The following is a 17,500-nucleotide window of genomic DNA, read 5'->3' as shown; positions in this document are numbered from 1 at the left end:
CGTGTCGCGTGACACAATAACCTCCTCCCTGACAGGTGTCGCCGATGGGGTCGGTGGATGGCGCAGTTACGGAATTGATCCGGGCCAGTTCGCCGAGGTGCTGATGAGGAATTGCGAGCGACTGGTCAAGTTTGCTCGCTTCGATCCTATCAAACCGGTGAACCTCATCGCCTCCGGATACCAGGAGCTCCGTGCTCACCGTGAAAGCATATTGGGTAAGTGCATCGCAGAACAGTGACACTCGCCCTGCCCCGCTCACACTCATGCGCGCACGGACGTGCGCTCGTCTGCGGTCTCTTTCTCGCACGCGCACAACACGAAACTCCGCGTGACCGTGACAAATTGCGAAGAACCTCCCGCTAGCGAAGGCGAAGTGATTACGCATCCTGCGGCCGATTGAACTTTGCCCGTAGTGCACAAATGTGTTTTGCGAGATGCTGTACAACTTATCTGATTTCCATCGCTTTCACAGGCAGCAGCACGGCGTGCATCGTTGTCTTTAATCGCGAGGATAGCAGCATTTACACGGCCAACATCGGCGACAGCGGCTTCATAATCGTGCGAAAGGGGGAAATAGTGCATCGCAGCGAAGAGCAGCAGCATTACTTCAACACCCCGTTTCAGCTCTCGCTACCCCCCACCGGCCATACCGACGTACTGTGTGATAGGCCGGAGTCGGCCAACACGACCACCTTCCCCGTGTGCAACGGAGACGTCATTCTGGTGGCCACGGACGGCGTTTTTGACAATGTTCCGATCAAGCTGCTAGTCGACACTCTCCATCGAGTAAGTAGCCGTTCATGATAATGACTAGCAATTACGAGGGCATTTCTAACAAATCATACAGGGTCTCTGTTCATGTATGGTAACTGTTGAGCAATGCATGGCAAATGGAACTACAGAACTCGGTACAGGAATAGTTTTACTTTCGACATACCACAAACTTTTAGTCCGAGTAGATAAGCAGCTACCATCGGTCAGGATCTCATTATGCACTTTCAAACTATCACTTTTGACTGAAATAATACTGTTCACTGATTCACTGAAACTAACTGTGTCACTACCAACTTGCAACTGTCCATTTGACGATCAAATTTGCGCAATGAGTACTCGATGGAATTGTAATCCGGTTGCTAGGGCTCAAGCTATGCACCTGTTACTACGATCAATTGCCATTTATTGACCGAGCTCGTTGAAACGATGAAGCATTGGTTGAATAAAAAATGCTACTTCTTTCTCGTTCCAGGTGGAAGGCGAACATGACCAAGTGAAACTGCAGATGTGCGCGAACTCAATCGCACTAATGGCGAGATCGTTGTCTTTCGATAGCAAATTTCTTTCACCATTTTCTATAAACGCTAGACGTAATAACATAAATGTAATGGGTAGGTATACATTGTGACTGCTCGGTGAAATATTATAACTTACTTGCCTCCTCCCGAACTGTTTGTAGGTGGAAAACCAGACGATATAACTGTAGTGTTAGCGACCGTAGCCCTGTAACCATGCGGCACTGGCAGATGCAGGCCTCGGGTGGGAAAAGCGTGCTAGCGGGGAAGGGATTGTAACAGGTTTAGGCAGTGTATCAGGGATTCGAACAACCGACTACATCTGGCAGTCGGTAAACCACACCGAATGAGGCGCAGCTCTGCAAGACGGAGTGAAGGCTGTTGTGAAAAGAGAAAGAAATTGTTTTAGGTTTTAGATTTTAGTTTAATCATCCCCCTTTCATCTCAAATAGACTGAGATTCCTAAAAATGATCAAAATAAATTTGATAACGAACCATTCTACAAATTAAACGATGTGCCTATTTCTTCCAGAACATGTCTAGTGTTCAATTGTTCGTTTGTTTTAATTTATTGACTATTTTTCGTCCGAACAACGAACAAACCGGTTGGAAGTGCTGTGTAGACGAAGATTAAGCGGAATTGCTGACAAACCAAACATCACAATAACATAATTAAGCATAGCCATTCCTTCCTTCGAGTGATCTTATTTCTGCAGAAACTCCATTATATCCTCCTTTGAAAGCATAGGGCTCGTGACGCTGGATTTGCCCGAATTCTGATTGGTTTTAGTTGGCATTGGAATGAGCGGTTGCAGTTGACCATACGGCGAGGTTGCATCTGGAGCCTTCAATACCGGTGAGGTCACCCCCGAAGACATGAGCGGTGGTCCGTTACCCGTCATCCAATTGTGGGGAACCATCGCTGATCCCATTCCAGTACCAGCCATTGGAAAGGTCGCCGTATTCGTTTGCGCACTGAACGCTGTTGGTCGATCAATTTTTCCAGAACTTGGCATCGAAAGTGTAGATTGTTGTTGCGTGAGCATGCTGTTGTATTTGTTGCTGCTTTCTTTTGTCGTCGTCGATACCGGAGGAACATTCCAGTTGAGGGTGCTTCAGGGAAGGGAGAACAAAAAAAATATATTGTTTTCTTAGTAAATTACCCACACCGTTTTCCTACTAACCTGGAGGATTGTATGGATGGTTGCAGAGGAGAACTGATGGTGGGCTTAGAAGTCGACGAGGATTGCATGAAATCACCGTAAGGATCAGAAGCCGCTGCAGTAAGCTCCAATCGCCCAAAAGAGTGTTGTAAATCGTTGCCATTGTTTTGTTTTTCCCCCAAACTACTACTACTGGCGGAGATAGGCAACTTTCCGCCCAGCTTCTCTCCCTGTTCATCTTCAATCTTACGCGTAAACTCCTTGATCAGCGAAATTATGGCCTGAAACTGTTGCACCGTGAGCCCATTCACAATCGTCATTGGGAAAAGGTGCGGCAGAACCTTGCAGGCAAGCACATCCTTCGGAATACCGATACCTTCCGTAGTAAACGCTACCTTATACACACCTGTGTGTGAGGGAATGGAAAATGGATACGTCAGAGCAAGTATTCAAAGGTGAACCATCGCAGAAGCGTTATACGTACCTACGATTGCCATAATAACGGCCGGTTCACGGCAGTTCACGGACGGGAGATATGAAACGATATCGTCGATCATGACCCATTTCTCGATCTTCGGCGCAAGCTGCCCGAGACAAAGGAGGCATTTCACGCGCACTGACACCAGATTGGTACCAGAGCAGAGCGTTTTGATACGCGGCACTAGCCCTCCCTTGATCGTTGTCTTGTCCAAATGAACTATGACTGATGGAATAATGGACAGGCATAGCTCTTGAATTTGTTGCGCCTTCGATTCGAGTGCCTTGTACACTAGCGGCAGTATGCTGACCCGTATTTCCTCCGGTGGACACACCTTCAGCAGGACGTCCAAGTTTTGGAAGAAAATAAGCATTATTTGAACCGGCTCGTCGAGAAGCATGACGGGCCGTAGGTGCGTACTGATGTTCTGCATGTACTCCGCCCGAGTACAGCTACCGGTGATGGTAAGAATGTTCGTTAGGACGAACGGTATCATCGAGCAGTTGACAAACTCCTTCACCAGTGAGGGAAGAACACGATACAGCCGCACTCGATGGGGAAAGTCACCGATGATTTGAGCGAGCCGCTTGTAGAATTCCGACTTTTCCAGATTATCCTTCGGGAACAGCGTTTCCAGACTATCCAGACACTGTACGTATGTGTCGCAGAAATACGAAATCTGTATGTAAAATATCAAAGGAATCATTAGTTGATTACGCAGAGACGCTTTACATGACGGATAACGTGCCTGAAGTAATGACGGGATAGTCGGGCGTGTTTGTGGGTTTACGCTAAGCATCTTTTTCACCTCCGCCCGTAGTGGCTCCGGAACTGCCGTGATTCGGGGCGGACCCTGATTGCTTAACTTAGTTACCGACTGCTTATAACCATACAGATCTGAGGATGCGTCTTGCGTTGGAATGTTCTCACGACTGTGTATCGTGTATATAAGGATACCTAAAATAAAGATTGGCTCAATCTGCATTATACCGTAGCAAACTATCGGCGGATCATCCGCACGTACCTAAAGAATAAATATCTGTCGCTTCGTTGCAACTATTTTCTAGCACCAGTTCCGGAGCCGTCCACCGCGATGCCGGATTGCCCAACAGTCGCTGTTTAAAGTGATGATTCGTGACCGGAACTGCTGGTGGCCGTTTGCTCCAGCAGTAACCGAAACCAAACAACTTCCACACTCCCTGCCGATTGACGATGATGTTTTCCGTGCAGATGTTCCGGTGAATGAGCTGTGCCTCATCGTGCAAAAAGCGTACACCCTTCAGTAGCTCAAACACCCCGAAGCGGGTCTCGAACTCGGACAGCTTGTACTCCGCCAGCAGGCCCGTGTTTGCCACGTTCGTTGTGTTGCCGAGCAGGTTTGCCAAACTGGCAACGACGGGTTCCGTGGCAAACGCGATTGTATCCCGACTCTCTTCCATCGCGTGCTGTACGGTTAGCACCTGCGGGTGGCGGATCTTTGTTAGCTGCACCACCCCTCGGCGAACATTTTCGCAGATCTCTTCCCGCTCATCTTTGGTAAACAGTTCCAGCTGCTTCTTGTCGAACACAAAGATCGCTGCCGCTTCCTTCGTCGATCGTTTGCATCCCGTATAGATCTTCCATATGAACTCTGAGGATTGGGAAAGGCGAACGAAAAATGTTACTTTGACGGTGACTCATGCCGCCTTCAATCGTCGCCATTCACCCGTTGATGGGCTATTACCTGTTCCCGCCGATCCAATATGTTCCGCGATATCATACTCTTTCGTCAGTGGATTGCCCAGGAACACCGATGATAAGGTTGACACCGTTTGTGACACGGACGTGTAAAACTTATTGATTGCGTCCATGAAGAGGAGGGTCGCCCGCAGCGATGGTCAGTGGTGCTTGGTGAAAGACGGAACCGCGACAGATCCTATTTCCTTTTACAGCTGTTCCAACACCACGAAAACGACGACACTAACGGGAGAACACGCTTTTCCACAGATTTCCTTTACCAGCCTTCTCGTAAACCTGCAAAATAACCTCTGAACTGCTGGGGGGGACAGGTTCTTGCTGCCACCCACCCGACGTAAACAACAAACGGCGCCGTGTGACGTGCGCGTCAAAGGACAACGGTTCTGGAAACACGAGCCGCTGCATGGACTTTTTAAATTATTTTGCACACACTTTGCCGCCTTATCAGAATGGATTTGCAGAAATAGTATACTATAAGAAAATATATATTTTAACTTAATAGCTTTTCTAACAAAATGTATTTACAGCAACGTCGACAACATACTTTCCTCTCACATCTTTCCTAAAAGTTAAAGCACCTCGTACATGTAATTATAAGATCTTATTGATAAGGTCGGCACCGTTCTGTTGCTCAGGAATGTGTCGCGGTGGGGTGCTTCCTTCGGACAGGTGCTGGTTGAGGGCTGCCTCGTAGGTCATTGTAACATTCACCTTTTCCCTTTCGTCCTCCTCCGGCTCACTCGTAGATTCCGCCTCCGAGCTGACCTCATCCTTGGCCTGCCTTTCCTCGCCCACCGGTTCCTTCTCCGTGAGAAAGATCCGTTTCATGCGCAGCACCTTGTTGGATTTGTCCACGTACCGGTACATCTGCTTAACCGGTGTGTCGAAGAGCGAATCCGAGGCCGGGTTCCACTCGGGGTCCTTCTCGAAGAACACGTAGGTGCCGAACGCGTAGTCATAAGTGCCCCGGTACGTTTCGCCATCGACCTGAATGATTGGATTTTCCTCCAACCCAATCAGCTGGATGTTGGGGTTGCGCGTGTTGTTCAGCGATAGGTACGGCTCGAAGTCCACGAAAACGAGCATCTCTTCCTCATCATACTCGCCATCGTCCACATCCGTTTCTGTCTCCAGCTCGGATTTTACCACGTTCTCTTCCTTCACGACCACGCTTGGATTCATTTTCGGTTCTTGCCGTGATGGATACTGGAAAAAGAATTTGATCGTTAATGCAACAGATCCTTGCAGAAACAGGAACCGTTACTACTTGCCGGTGCGGTTTCTGATCCGGATCCCGGCCGAAGATATCAGTGCTCTTTACAGTTGATTGTGAGTTGGCTGGTTAGTTTTCGCAGCCAAAGGACTGAGAAACCTTTTCCTTGGTTTCAGCACAGGGTTTTGTGGATCTTTGGGCAGTGTGGTCGGTTGCGGATCTGCAAGCCTCCTCCACTTTCCGGGATTACTTTTCCCACTGGAAACACGACCATAAAAACGACCAAAACAGACAACAAAAAATACTTCAACTCATACTTCAAAGATCATCACTGTAAATAATCGTTTATGAAACCGCTTGGTACCACTTGGTACCACATCCGGGCTTTTCAACTCGTGTTTTTTTCTGTATTTTCCGTGTTAATTAGCCGGCTCCGGAAAAGTTTTTTCCGGCAAAAAAATGCGAATCTGTGGAAAATTCGCGACCGCAGCGGCCGACCAAGGTGCGTAGAGGTGGACGGTGGGCCGAAGAGGGAAATTGTGTGGCTCGCCAGCAAAAGCCATCGCCATCGATTTCACAAAAAAAAATAAAAGAGAAAAAGAGAAAGAGCCGAGGGTTGGGAAAAGGTCCGTGTTCGCAAAGCCGTGCTGATATCGCCGAAAGTTCCCCGGAAACGCCGTTCGCTGCCGATGGTGGCCACTCTCCCACCATCGCCACCCCCGCAGTTCGAGAAGGTGGCCCGATTTGCACCGGTTTTTCAAGGATCCCGCAGCAGCAGGAGCACCACCGCGCGAACGCTCGCTCGTAGCGCTTGTAGTACACCCTTTTGGCGGATGCACCCACCCCCCAGCTGTGGCCGCCTCGATTGAACGCTCGTCCACTAGCCCGTTTTCGCTTGTGTTGTTGGTGCGCCGCGATTGACACACATTAACCTGCGATTAAGAGGTCGAGTTACGCGCACGGATGGCAACCTGCTAAACGGTCGGCGCGCTCCAAAAGCAAACCAACTAGTAGCCTGCTCTTGCTGTTTGCTGGTGGAAAGTCCCGACCATCCATGAGAAGGCGAGTGACGGCAAAGTGTTCGAGAGCGCCGTAGCGAGCCCCCGCCACCTTCGCCTAGTGCGAAACCGCGCAACCACCTCGCCAGCATCGTTTCAGGGAGTGCTCCAGCTCGTTTTGCTGCGGTGTAGCAAATGCAGCCAACGGGAACGCAACCGGGTGGACCGTCCGATAACAGCACCAGCAACGGCACCACCATGTCCGCCGGCAGCTCCATCGGTACCAGGATCTCCGAGATCGAACGATCCATCGCTACGCCACGCTCGATGCTGCCGCCAATGAACTTCGGTGGTCGTAAGTTCCGCACGGCCAACAACTCCGATGGACTGTTACTTAATGCAAACGTTTGTGTCCTTTTAGCGAGACGCCCTGTAGGACTGCCGCTGCCGATTCCTGACCCACGTCCGAATCGTAGCGAATCCGAACAAAAGTTTTTGAAAATTATCGAAAAGAACGGGTTGCTGACGATAAACAACCAGACCTATCGAACGCAGCTAAGCGATCTGGATGATCTGGGTGAACTGGGAAGCGGTACGAGCGGACACGTAGTGAAGATGCGACACAATCCCAGCGGTACCATCATAGCGGTGAAGGTATGCATATGGCCAACCCGAGCTCCCCGAAAATGTGTATCTAACGTTTGTCTTTTGCTTCTTCTGTGGCGGTACAGCAAATGCGGCGAACCGGTAACGACGAGGAGAACAAACGAATCATTATGGATCTGGACGTGGTCCTAAAGTCGGAGAACTGCAAACACATCGTCAAGTGTTTGGGCTGTTTCATAACCGATGCGGACGTCTGGATTTGCATGGAGCTGATGACGACTTGCTTCGACAAGCTGCAAAAGAAGTCGAAGAAACCGGTCCCAGAAGAGATTCTGGGAAAGGTGACGGTCTCTACGGTTCGGGCACTAGCTTACCTCAAGGACAATCATCGTGTAATACACCGGGATGTGAAACCATCGAACATCCTGATCGACGATCACGGTAACATCAAGCTGTGCGATTTTGGCATCAGCGGCCGGTTGGTTGATTCCAATGCCCGTACACGTTCTGCCGGATGTGCCGCATATATGGCCGTAAGTGTACTCTGGAGAGCCGGGTCGAATAGTCTCAAATTCATCCTTCGTTTTCCATTTCAGCCGGAACGAATCGATCCGGCCAAAACGGTGTACGACATTCGGGCCGATGTTTGGTCGCTGGGCATTACGCTGGTCGAGCTGGCCACGGGTGTGTTTCCGTACCGGGGATGTGTGACCGATTTCGAGGTGCTGACGCAGGTGCTCACCTCGAACCCGCCTCGCCTGCCCGAGGATCAACCTTTCAGCCCGGAGTTTCGCGATTTCGTACAGCGCTGCCTGCAGAAGGACTACCAGGCGCGGCCCAAGTATCCGGATCTGTTGCGTCACGCGTTTCTACAACGCGCAGAGCAAGACACCAGCATCAATGTAGGCGAATGGTTCCGCAACGTTGCCGTCAACTGTGGCATTCAGTTAACGAGCCTGGCGCACCGTACGCCAGCCACCGGTACCGGTACCGCTTCCGTCAGTTCCGCTCCCACGGCTTCGCGAGCATCGTCGTCGGAACAAACCAGGTAAGCCCCCCGTCGGCCAGCCAGCCAGCACTGTATTTCCCTCATTGAGAGTTTTCTCCTTACTTTGCTGCTCGGTTTTGAGTTTACTGATGCATGGCTCCAGCGCGACTTTTTACTTTGTTTCTTTTTATATTTGATTGCATCATCACGGTCATCTGTACCGTATTATTTGAGTTCGCCTAAAAGAAACCCCAAAAGCTCGTCTCGTACTTCTTCTCTAACCCGCCTCTCTAACGATACAAGCGATTTCTGTTAAACGGTGAACATGTTTAAAAAAAAACACTCAGCCTGTCGTTCCCTTCTACGTTCGTGTGAGTAAGGATCGTCGGTAACGCAAGCCGATCGGTTCAAAACACCAACAAAAACCAACTGTCCCTTTTCCAAGTTCTTCCTGACACGTTGCTCTGCTTACCATAACGTTTCGTTTCGTTTTGTTTCACCAATTAATTTTTCTCGTTCGTAGGTAATGATTTCTTTTAGTAAATTTTAAGTTATTCTATGAGTAAGTATTACACACCAATTCCACAACCAGCACTACACCCCGCACACACACATTTCTGTTTCACTCGTTTCACCTGTCGTCACCTGTTCACTCCTCTTCACCAACCTATTTGCTTGCTTCACACTTCGTCACACTGTTGTTCGCACCGCCATCTATGCCGCCCTGTCCACTGCTCACTCTGCTACTCTTTCACAGTATACTTTGTTTCCGTTTCCATGTGTTGCTTGCTTAACTTCCTTTCTACAAAGTGGTCTGTTTTCGTAGATCAGCTCAATTATTTGCATGGTTTGCATGTTGTTCGAATTAATTTGTTGATTGCATTTTCTGTAACTTTCCTTCCAATGTTTGACGAATTTAACTTAGATTTTTTAGAAAGTTAGTGCAGTAGTGCTATTATTCTACCTCCTCGAGTGCCTCGAATAAACCATAACTCGAAAGAATCATTTGAAGCAGCGAGCTGTTGTTCGCGGAAGAGCTAGTTGATGTTGAGTATTGAGAGTAAAAATCTTTTTTTTTGTCGATCTCCCCTACAAATGAGCCAGAGTTGTATATAAATATACATCCTCCCTTCCCCATCTCCTCCTGCATCGGGATATACTTCAAATGTGATCATTGTTAGTGTATTCTTCGCCTGCTATGATGTGCCCTAGTTGTGCTAGTTGTTGACTTATCGTCCTTTCTTTTCTCTTTTATCCCTCCCATCTCCCATGGAATGCTACTACTTTCTGCGCGCTCTCTTGCCTTCTACTGCTGTAACTGTGGCTTTCATGTGCGTCTTGTTATCCTGTGCTGAATGGCGGAGTACAGAATACCGACACCACTGGGAAGTTTGACGGAAGCGGTCCAGGCGCAGTCGAACCAGCAAAAGCAAACCATAGCCATCGCTGCCTCCTCGATTCCGATCAAATCGGGCAGCACAAGCAACACTCTCTACACCGCGACCTCTTCACCACACATTGCCAACAGTAGCAACGAACCGAATCACCTCATCCTTAGCCAACGAGCAGTGGCCACTGCGGAGCAACAGTTACAACAGCAAATTCAACAGCACCACCAGCAACAGCAGCAGCAGCAGCACCAGCAGCAACTACTTCAAAGCAAGCTTAGCAACATTAGCCTAGCGACGGGTTCGGCCCACACTACTACCTCGTCTTCCGCACCGGTGTTCGATCCGCGGCGATCACCGTCCCCGCAAGCGCCCTACCACCTGTCCAAATTGCAACCAAAAAGTGCCATCACCAGCACCGGCGTCCCGATCGCATCCGAGCGAAACGGTACCCTCGGTGCCGAGCAACAGCACCATCATCAGCTGCCCAGGAAGTACAAACACTCCCCATTTCTGACACGTCGAACCGCAGCAGCTTCGAGCAACAACGGCAGCGAGTACGGCAGCGGAAGTCCGAAGAAAGAGTCAACATTGAGCAGCCTTGGGCAGAGCATCTTCAAGAACCTCACCACATCCCCGTTCTCGCAGCGCAAATCTTTGGCCAATGCTAGCGGTGGTGAATCGAAGCTCGGCACCCTTGCATCGCCACCGTACACTGAGGGAACCGGATCGGCGATGGATACATACATGCAAACCAACGGTTCTAATCCTTCCTCTCCGTTGCCCGTGCTTCGGAAAGCTCAGCACGACACCGGCACCACGACACAAGATGATACTCAGTACAAACATCTGCATGGAAACACTAGTCCAATTGGTACAAGCAGACGCCCTCGGCCAACAAGGATTCCCATTAACGAGTTTCTTGTTTTACGGTCCCCATTTCAGTTCTTCAGCGATTCTACCACCAGCAGAATCAACTGTATGAGCAACAGCGCGAAGCACAGCAGAAGCAACACCCGCACGCACCTCAGACGGCAATCTACATTTCGCACGGCAACAACTCGATCGTGAACATTGCCGGAGCAGGGGCCACGACCGCGGCGCCAGATGGTTCCTCACCACACATGATACGCTTTAGTCCACTACCTGCCCATCGCACTGTTCACCACGGGGTACACCCGATCGTACCGTCGGCCACGGTTACGAATTCCGCGCTCTATCGGGATGTGGTCGCTACGTCGTCACCACCATTACACTCGGGCATACCGATTTACCAGCAGCAGCTGCAGCAAGGGCAACACCACCCTGCCGGAACGGAGCAAAGTCCAGCAAAGCAACGGGCATCCGCGGGCGGCTTGTCCTCTTCCGGGGGCTCCTTTTTCAGCACCATTAGCCGTGGTATGAAAAGTGCCGGTCGCAGTGACAAGGTGATCGATCGCAGCGGTGGTGCTGGAAATGGCGGAACGGGAGCAGCGGTAATAGCAGGCACGACCGGCAGCAACGCGATGCTTGGTGTGTCGCCGGCCACCGAGCGTACGCTCTACGGGACGACCAATCAACCGATCTACGCCACTGGTCACCATGGTAACCCTGGTACGCTCACCGAAGGTCTAAAGGATGAAACAGGTAACTGCGATATTGCCGTGCGGCCACTTTGTTCTCACTCAGCAGGCTTTGTTTTTTTTTTGAAGTGCATTTCCGTCACGCGCTTTTAGGCCTGTTTTATTATGTTGCCAGTTATTTCATTGCTCACTCACGTTCACCTTGCGTTACTTTAGCATATCACTTCTATGGTTAGCTCTCGGTGAAAACCGTTCATGCACAGCCCCACTAGTAATTCAAGAATAATGTTTGCACTACAATGCTTAGTATTTGTCTTGTTTTCTGTTTTGCTGCGAATGCGCATTCATTTAGTATTTCTTTTTCTCTTTCTCTCTTTCTCTCTTTCTCTCGTTCTCTTGCAACTGTTGTTGGTAATATTGTTCCATTGTTTCTGCCATTTTGCGTTTGCCGCCTACTTTGTGCGAACATCTCAACCCATGTTTCACTGCGCTGCGCTTGTGCATCTGTGCCTGTGATCTGCTTGCCGATATACCTACATGCGTCCGGCTTGACTTGGCTCTTCATATTTGCACCTGTTTCAATTACGTGTCCTGGGATTTAATTGGATGCGCTCATCATCTATGAATCACACACCCACACACACATACATTCACACTCATCCCGCCTTTCGCACACCGCCGTCGCCGTCGTTTTCGTTGTCCGGCGCGGGGAGCGGCGCCTTTTTTTCAATTTTATCGTCCACAACCACATGCAGGCTGGTTTAATTCCTTTGCAGATCGAGCGAAGCGGCACTTTCATTCGTTCGTCAAGCTGAACCTTAGCAACAGCGTAGGGGCTGCCGGTGGGAGTGGGCCGGCGGCCAGTGATAAGCGAATGTTTAAGGAGAAACACCACTACCAGTCACAGCTTGCAGCGTACCCGCAGCCCGCGTTCGATGGACCTGCCTCCGGTCTTCCCGCTACCTCTGGTGCGATGGGCGTAGGTGGTGGGGGTGCGTATGGGACCGTGGGTCCATTTGCTGGGGGCTACACGGTGCAGCCTCCGTCTGCGATTCCCACGGCGATCGGGCAAGCTGCTCCTTCATCGTTAGCTCACCATCATGTGCTCAGCGGTGCAGCGGCCAGTGCCGCTGATCGGCGTCACCGTAGTCCTGATCCACCGCCAAGGTAACGTAACCAGGGCGTACACCCTTTATTGTGACGCCATTGTTTAATCCGGAACCCTTTCTTGTCATTTTGCGCAGGTTCAATCGAGGTCAGTCGCCACTGCTGCTTCAACGCAAGCTCGAACAGCTGGGTCACACGGGTTCACCGTTGCTGAATCGTAGACCGTAAGCAGTCCCAGTTGCCGCTAGAACCCGCACGCCAGTCTTTCTAGCAATCCTAACGCTTCATCCGTTTTCAGGTTCACCTCAACGTCCCCCTCCCCGCCGCTACCGCCTAGAAGGGGCTCCGAAAGTGTGCCAGGCTCACCGCAGCATTTGCGGACGCGCATCAACTACACTCCGGAGCCGCACCGGCGACCGTACCGTACCACGATAGACCAATGAGTGGGACTGCAGATATTGGTCATGTGATCCATGTACAGCTTCCTGGCCGATTAGTGAACAAACGGGCACGCGCGCTCGGTCTGTCGTGTGAAAAGTGGCGTTCTGCTTGGCCTAACTCGCAGTAGTGATGCGGCTGCTTCCCGTTACAGTAGTTGTTGATCCGTGCCGCTGCTTCCGCTGTTTTCCTATATTCTCTCTTCACGATTTCTCTCTCTCTCTTTCTCTCTCCCTGCTTAAAATCAACCTGTTGTCCAGGGGCAGAGGGATTGTAATTGTTGCCCCAGGAACGAAAAGTCAATGTTCATGCAATCATGTATTCAGCAAACGCCTTTTCGCTAGAAAGGATTCAGAGCGGACGGCGGCAATTGTGGAATGAAGAAAAGGTACACAATAGCCCACAAGCTACAAATGCACTCGAAACTATGGAACTAAAAAAACAAATCGAACACTTAAAATCGAATCGAATCGAAATGAAACGACCAGATAAACCTTTCAAAGGGCAACGCGACGAGACAGGAGACAGGATACGATTTGCTGTTTAAGGAAAGTGGCATTAGGGCGCAAATACTGTACCCGTACCGCTAGGAGAAAGTGCGAGACGAGCAAACGAAAGCAAAAAACAAAAAGATAACAAAACGAACCCGCGCTCACCCTCCACCCTTTAGCTTACCTTCTTTTTTTTTGTACTTTTCCCCGGGCTGCTCGCGCGTTGCTCGTGTCTGGAACACCATATAACCATACATTGTGATCGTAGTTGGCGGTGGTAGTAGGCCCCAGTTAGCTAGGATAGGTAGACAAGTCGCAGACAACATCTTCGTTCGCTCGTTAAGGCGAAGGTGATGCTGTCGATATAGCTTTGCTCATTTTTTTTTGTTTTTATGGTTGGCCCCTTTGTGCAGGGGCGTGCGTGCTGAAAGTGAAAATACCTCAAAATCAAAAACAACAACCCGTAAACCGTGTCGGTCGTTGGATGCATAATCGATCTGCTGCTAATGTGTGTTTTTGTGTGTTTGTGTGAGTGTGCTGCTAGCCATTGAGCTTGAATGAGCGTTTTTCCTTATTATTTCCTTTTCCCTTTTTTTTTCGCCTTTGATTTTGCGCTACGCGGCCTCCAATCCCGTGGCCTGCTTTGGCCTGAAGGGCTCTCTTTGGCCTTGTTTGTGATGATTTCGCTTTAACTCAGTACGTGATTTGCGTTTTCGGTTGCCAGGGTTAAGTGGGCATTGCCTTGCCCATTAGCCAGCCCTCTTTTGGTCAGACCCATCCACATCCCCATTGGCCGACCCGTCGTCATGGCGCGATGACTGGATACGTTTTGGAGGGAGCGGTTTATGTTATAAAAAGACAAATGAAACATGATACCCCCGTTATTATTCCGCTGGAACATTTGACAAAGACGGAAAACGACGACATACTTCACACACATGTGGCCTCACCCTACACGTTCATTTGCGTCCGCTCGCTAACTGTGGCTTGCTAGGATGCCTTCGTTTGGTGCTCCGGCAACCGGCTACCGAATGGCTCGAGCAGAGTCCACTTCTTCTTTCTGCCAGTTGCGCAAGCTGAACAGTAATGCCCTGCAGCCTCGAGGGAGGACTTGAATGTTATCATGTGTGTGTGTTTGTGTGTTGTAACGAAAACGAAAATGTGGGAATGGGTGAACCACGAAAAAATAGTCATTTACTATTATTATTATTATTATTCTATTATATTATATATACTATTATATTATATTAACATATTGAAAACAAAAACGAACCTTATAAAAACGCAAAACAGAGGGAGGGAAATCCTGACAAATGATTGTATGACAAATGATACAAATGGTGGAATGGAGATTGGAATATACGCTCTTCGCCGCCGGAGGAAGGTGGACGATTAATTTATGGAAAAAGAAATACAAAAAAACGAACGCAAAAATGCAGAAACGGATGGAAAGGGAAGTGATGTGAGGAAGATCCAACCAAAGCCACTCTCCCCGCAACGCGAAACGAAATGTGAACGAAAAATCGCAAAACCAACTGTATAATGGTGAGAAAGTAGGAAATAAACGATGCGATGAGTGTGTCGTCGATTGAATGTTGTGCTTGTTCTGTTTCGGTTTTTTTTTATGTATCTTTACTATCGTCGGTTTGCAAGAAAGAAGTACACAGTTGCGCTACTTTGCATCGTATATAAATAACGTCTCTTTATTCAATAAATTTGCAAAAATCAATAAACAAATGAACATCGTACATTCTCGTACATACGGCTGTCCGCCGGTCTCTTCCTTCAATTGTTCCTTGGCTTCCTTCGCTCCATTTGCTGGCCTACACATCCGTCTCGTCTGCTTTGATCGGTCGCTTGATTGTTTTTTTTTTGTAACGGGTTCCTGTCCTTTGGTTTGGTAGCTTGTCCGGTATATTGGTGGTGATCATTTGCCGTCCGCATTGCGCACATTATTAGTCGTATTAAATATGTTCATCAAATCCAGCCTAGCCGGGGGTTGGAAGTCTCTTTCCGATAATTACTCTATCGCGAATGAGATTTGCTTAAGAATTGGTGTATTTTGTTGCTTTCGATTTCGTTTTAACTCTCTCTCTCTCTCTCTATCTCTCGATGTATCTCTTTCAATGAACAAAATGGCGTCCGCGGACGTGGAAGCAACACTAATGAATTGGCAAAGTAAAATATCTTAAAACGCAAACCTCTACTACTAAACTTCGTATCAATTATCAAATCAATAGCGATCGGTTATCGTAATTATATTGCAATTCCTCTCCCACGTTGTATCACCAACCTAAACTAATCTTGATGGCGCGATATTAAATTTTGGATGAGCGTATGGGAAGGAGGGGTGAGAGTGGAGGTGGGAACGGTCGTAGGAAAAGGTGAAAGGTTATCGGGTGGCACAAGCACGGCCAACGCTTGGATATGAGTCGCATAGCACGCACATACTTCCTGCTTTCTTGCATGTCGACCACCGAACCACGAGAACACGGCATTTGGCGAGATCCTTCGGTGCGGAATGATAGCTCCATGGTGCACCGATCGAATAGCACGCCACGATCCGTTCCACGAATGGCGAATCGATGCCAGATAAACAGGATGATGATTGACTGGTCCAACGGCTCCTGCACTAAACCGAAGGAAGAAATGATCGCTCCGCCGGCTGCTGAAAGGAAGATCCTAACGAAACAGTTTCAACAACAGCAGCAGCAGCAACAGCGAAACGATCACCGGGGAATGATCCGTGCAGCTTTTAAACACCAGATACCAGACGTAGTCGTTTAGATAGCTACATGTCTTGCGCCAAGATTGGCCTACTATCAACGCGAGGATAACATAATCCATACACATCATCATCACGCAGTATGTTCTCCAAAACGTCCAAGCAAAGCCTGCTGCGTATAAACCGCACCGTACCGTACCGGCCATCAAAGAACGTTTCCTTTCCCATGTTTTCGGCAGATTTGATCTTGCTGTTGCGAGTGTGTGCGCGAGTGGCTTATGTTTGTGTGATGGACAAAAAAGATTGACCGGTCCGAGAGGGTGGACATTGTGGGAATCATTGGCACATAGCTTTCGAGATGTGGCTGTTCTAAGGTACGATTCAACATCCTTCCTTTTCCCGTGTTACCATTTGTGCCGCATGGTCTGCCCCGGTGGATTCTCGGAGGGTGGGATGATGGTGAACAGAGTGGGTTGTTCCATTAAGGGAGATAGACATTTGTCATGAACGCTGGCTACACGCATGGCTACATGCACTGGATTGATGATGCTCACTCTCACTAGGAGCTACCTCACGCTACCACCTCTCAGACATCGAGGCCTACAAAAAACTTGCCCACTTGGGTACATCGAAAATACGACAATATTATTGCTCTACGTTGGTTGGTTTGCGATTAAGTCCCTTCTTCTATGTTCTGTCCTCCCCACCGGGCACTCTATATACGGCATGCTCCCACTGCCACAGCCTGTCTGTGCACTCGCTCCGTTCAGCACGACCATTCCGTTATTAGGTATTACTGCTTTTGATTAGCAATACAGCAACTAAAGCCCAACGAGGGGATTGGAGCAGATTGGACAATCAGGATCTCTAGGACGAAGCGAAGCGGTGGTTTCTCCTCACATTGCCATCTGTCTTTCAGTTTGTGCCAACCACCGCGCTGGTCTTACCGGTGTACTCGCTCAGCTCATGGTGGAACCGCTAGTCGAACATTGCCATCGTGGTGGTTGGGACCACCTCGAACAGCATCTGGAAAAACAGCGTCACGTTCACTGAAATCAAAGTGAAAGAGATTGAGATGCAAATTAGTAAAGACTCCTCAGGTGCAAACCATTGTGTGTTTACTAAGATTCCCTCACTGATGCGTATCGCTTTTGTGACAACATGCTTTCTTAGTAACGCCTCTCGGTTGGCGTGGACGTTCATTTCAAAATCGTCCGCTACTTTGTTCGCTAGAAATGAAGGCAGGCGTAACCAATAGTAACTCGCCCGAATTGTCCCAGCTCAAATTGTAGCAAATCCCGTAATCAGAAAATTACA

The 17,500-nt window shown here is 49.1% G+C and overlaps 5 protein-coding genes across 7 annotated transcripts in view; 2 read left to right on the top strand and 3 right to left on the bottom strand.

Annotated features, from left to right (window-relative positions):
• LOC126581823 (protein phosphatase PTC7 homolog) overlaps positions 1-1,800 on the top strand; it is a 2,365-nt gene extending 565 nt beyond the window's left edge. Inside the window, exons 2-5 of the mRNA XM_050245742.1 lie at positions 36-215; positions 473-786; positions 1,247-1,385; positions 1,454-1,800. Of these exons, the coding sequence (XP_050101699.1) occupies positions 36-215; positions 473-786; positions 1,247-1,385; positions 1,454-1,503 (683 nt within the window). The 3' untranslated portion in view covers positions 1,504-1,800. The remainder of the gene's footprint in view (positions 1-35; positions 216-472; positions 787-1,246; positions 1,386-1,453) is intronic.
• Positions 1,801-1,809: 9 nt separating this feature from the next.
• LOC126581822 (SCY1-like protein 2) lies at positions 1,810-4,995 on the bottom strand. The gene is made up of 6 exons (XM_050245741.1): positions 4,654-4,995; positions 3,955-4,560; positions 3,679-3,887; positions 2,937-3,609; positions 2,474-2,858; positions 1,810-2,402 (listed from the first exon to the last, which is right to left on the bottom strand). The coding sequence occupies exons 1-6, from the start codon at positions 4,778-4,780 to the stop codon at positions 1,994-1,996; spliced, it is 2,409 nt and encodes an 802-aa protein (XP_050101698.1). The 5' UTR covers positions 4,781-4,995; the 3' UTR covers positions 1,810-1,993.
• A 171-nt stretch (positions 4,996-5,166) lies between these two features.
• Positions 5,167-6,161, bottom strand: LOC126581815 (uncharacterized). The gene is made up of 2 exons (XM_050245733.1): positions 5,939-6,161; positions 5,167-5,873 (listed from the first exon to the last, which is right to left on the bottom strand). Exon 2 carries the CDS (start codon positions 5,847-5,849, stop codon positions 5,259-5,261), a length of 591 nt encoding a protein of 196 aa, XP_050101690.1. The 5' UTR covers positions 5,850-5,873; positions 5,939-6,161; the 3' UTR covers positions 5,167-5,258.
• Positions 6,162-6,480: 319 nt separating this feature from the next.
• Positions 6,481-15,051, top strand: LOC126581100 (dual specificity mitogen-activated protein kinase kinase hemipterous-like). Of its 2 annotated transcripts, none has more exons than XM_050244545.1 (9): positions 6,481-7,233; positions 7,300-7,532; positions 7,610-8,017; positions 8,081-8,532; positions 9,842-10,734; positions 10,806-11,486; positions 12,199-12,589; positions 12,667-12,753; positions 12,828-15,051. In XM_050244545.1, the coding sequence occupies exons 1-9, from the start codon at positions 7,074-7,076 to the stop codon at positions 12,970-12,972; spliced, it is 3,450 nt and encodes a 1,149-aa protein (XP_050100502.1). In that variant the 5' UTR covers positions 6,481-7,073; the 3' UTR covers positions 12,973-15,051. The 2 variants fall into 2 exon arrangements, with proteins under 2 accessions (XP_050100502.1, XP_050100501.1); XM_050244544.1 differs by having other exon boundaries at positions 12,178-12,589.
• Positions 15,052-15,130: 79 nt separating this feature from the next.
• The window catches only part of LOC126569200 (b(0,+)-type amino acid transporter 1), a 22,183-nt gene continuing 19,813 nt past the window's right edge, over positions 15,131-17,500 (bottom strand). For both annotated transcript variants that reach the window (XM_050226137.1, XM_050226136.1), the window contains exon 11: positions 15,131-17,232. In XM_050226137.1, coding sequence (XP_050082094.1) covers positions 17,162-17,232 — 71 coding nt within the window. In that variant the 3' untranslated portion in view covers positions 15,131-17,161. The remainder of the gene's footprint in view (positions 17,233-17,500) is intronic.

This window comes from Anopheles aquasalis, chromosome 2 (genome assembly GCF_943734665.1).
Source record: "Anopheles aquasalis chromosome 2, idAnoAquaMG_Q_19, whole genome shotgun sequence".
Taxonomy (NCBI): Eukaryota; Metazoa; Arthropoda; class Insecta; order Diptera; family Culicidae; genus Anopheles; species Anopheles aquasalis.
This window is presented reverse-complemented; position numbering and strand designations above follow the sequence as displayed.

Bases quoted from the DNA above. Each gene is read 5' to 3' on its own strand.
- LOC126581822 (XM_050245741.1), bottom strand. From the start codon at position 4,780: ATGGACGCAATCAATAAGTTTTACACGTCCGTGTCACAAACGGTGTCA. The intron at 4,561-4,653 runs GTAATAGCCCAT...CCCAATCCTCAG, and splicing joins TATTGGATCGGCGGGAACAG to AGTTCATATGGAAGATCTAT. The intron at 2,403-2,473 runs GTTAGTAGGAAA...CCTTCCCTGAAG, and splicing joins CCATCCATACAATCCTCCAG to CACCCTCAACTGGAATGTTC.
- LOC126581815 (XM_050245733.1), bottom strand. From the start codon at position 5,849: ATGAATCCAAGCGTGGTCGTGAAGGAAGAGAACGTGGTAAAATCCGAG.
- LOC126581100 (XM_050244544.1), top strand. From the start codon at position 7,074: ATGCAGCCAACGGGAACGCAACCGGGTGGACCGTCCGATAACAGCACC. The intron at 7,234-7,299 runs GTAAGTTCCGCA...GTGTCCTTTTAG, and splicing joins GCCAATGAACTTCGGTGGTC to CGAGACGCCCTGTAGGACTG. The intron at 8,018-8,080 runs GTAAGTGTACTC...TTTCCATTTCAG, and splicing joins GATGTGCCGCATATATGGCC to CCGGAACGAATCGATCCGGC.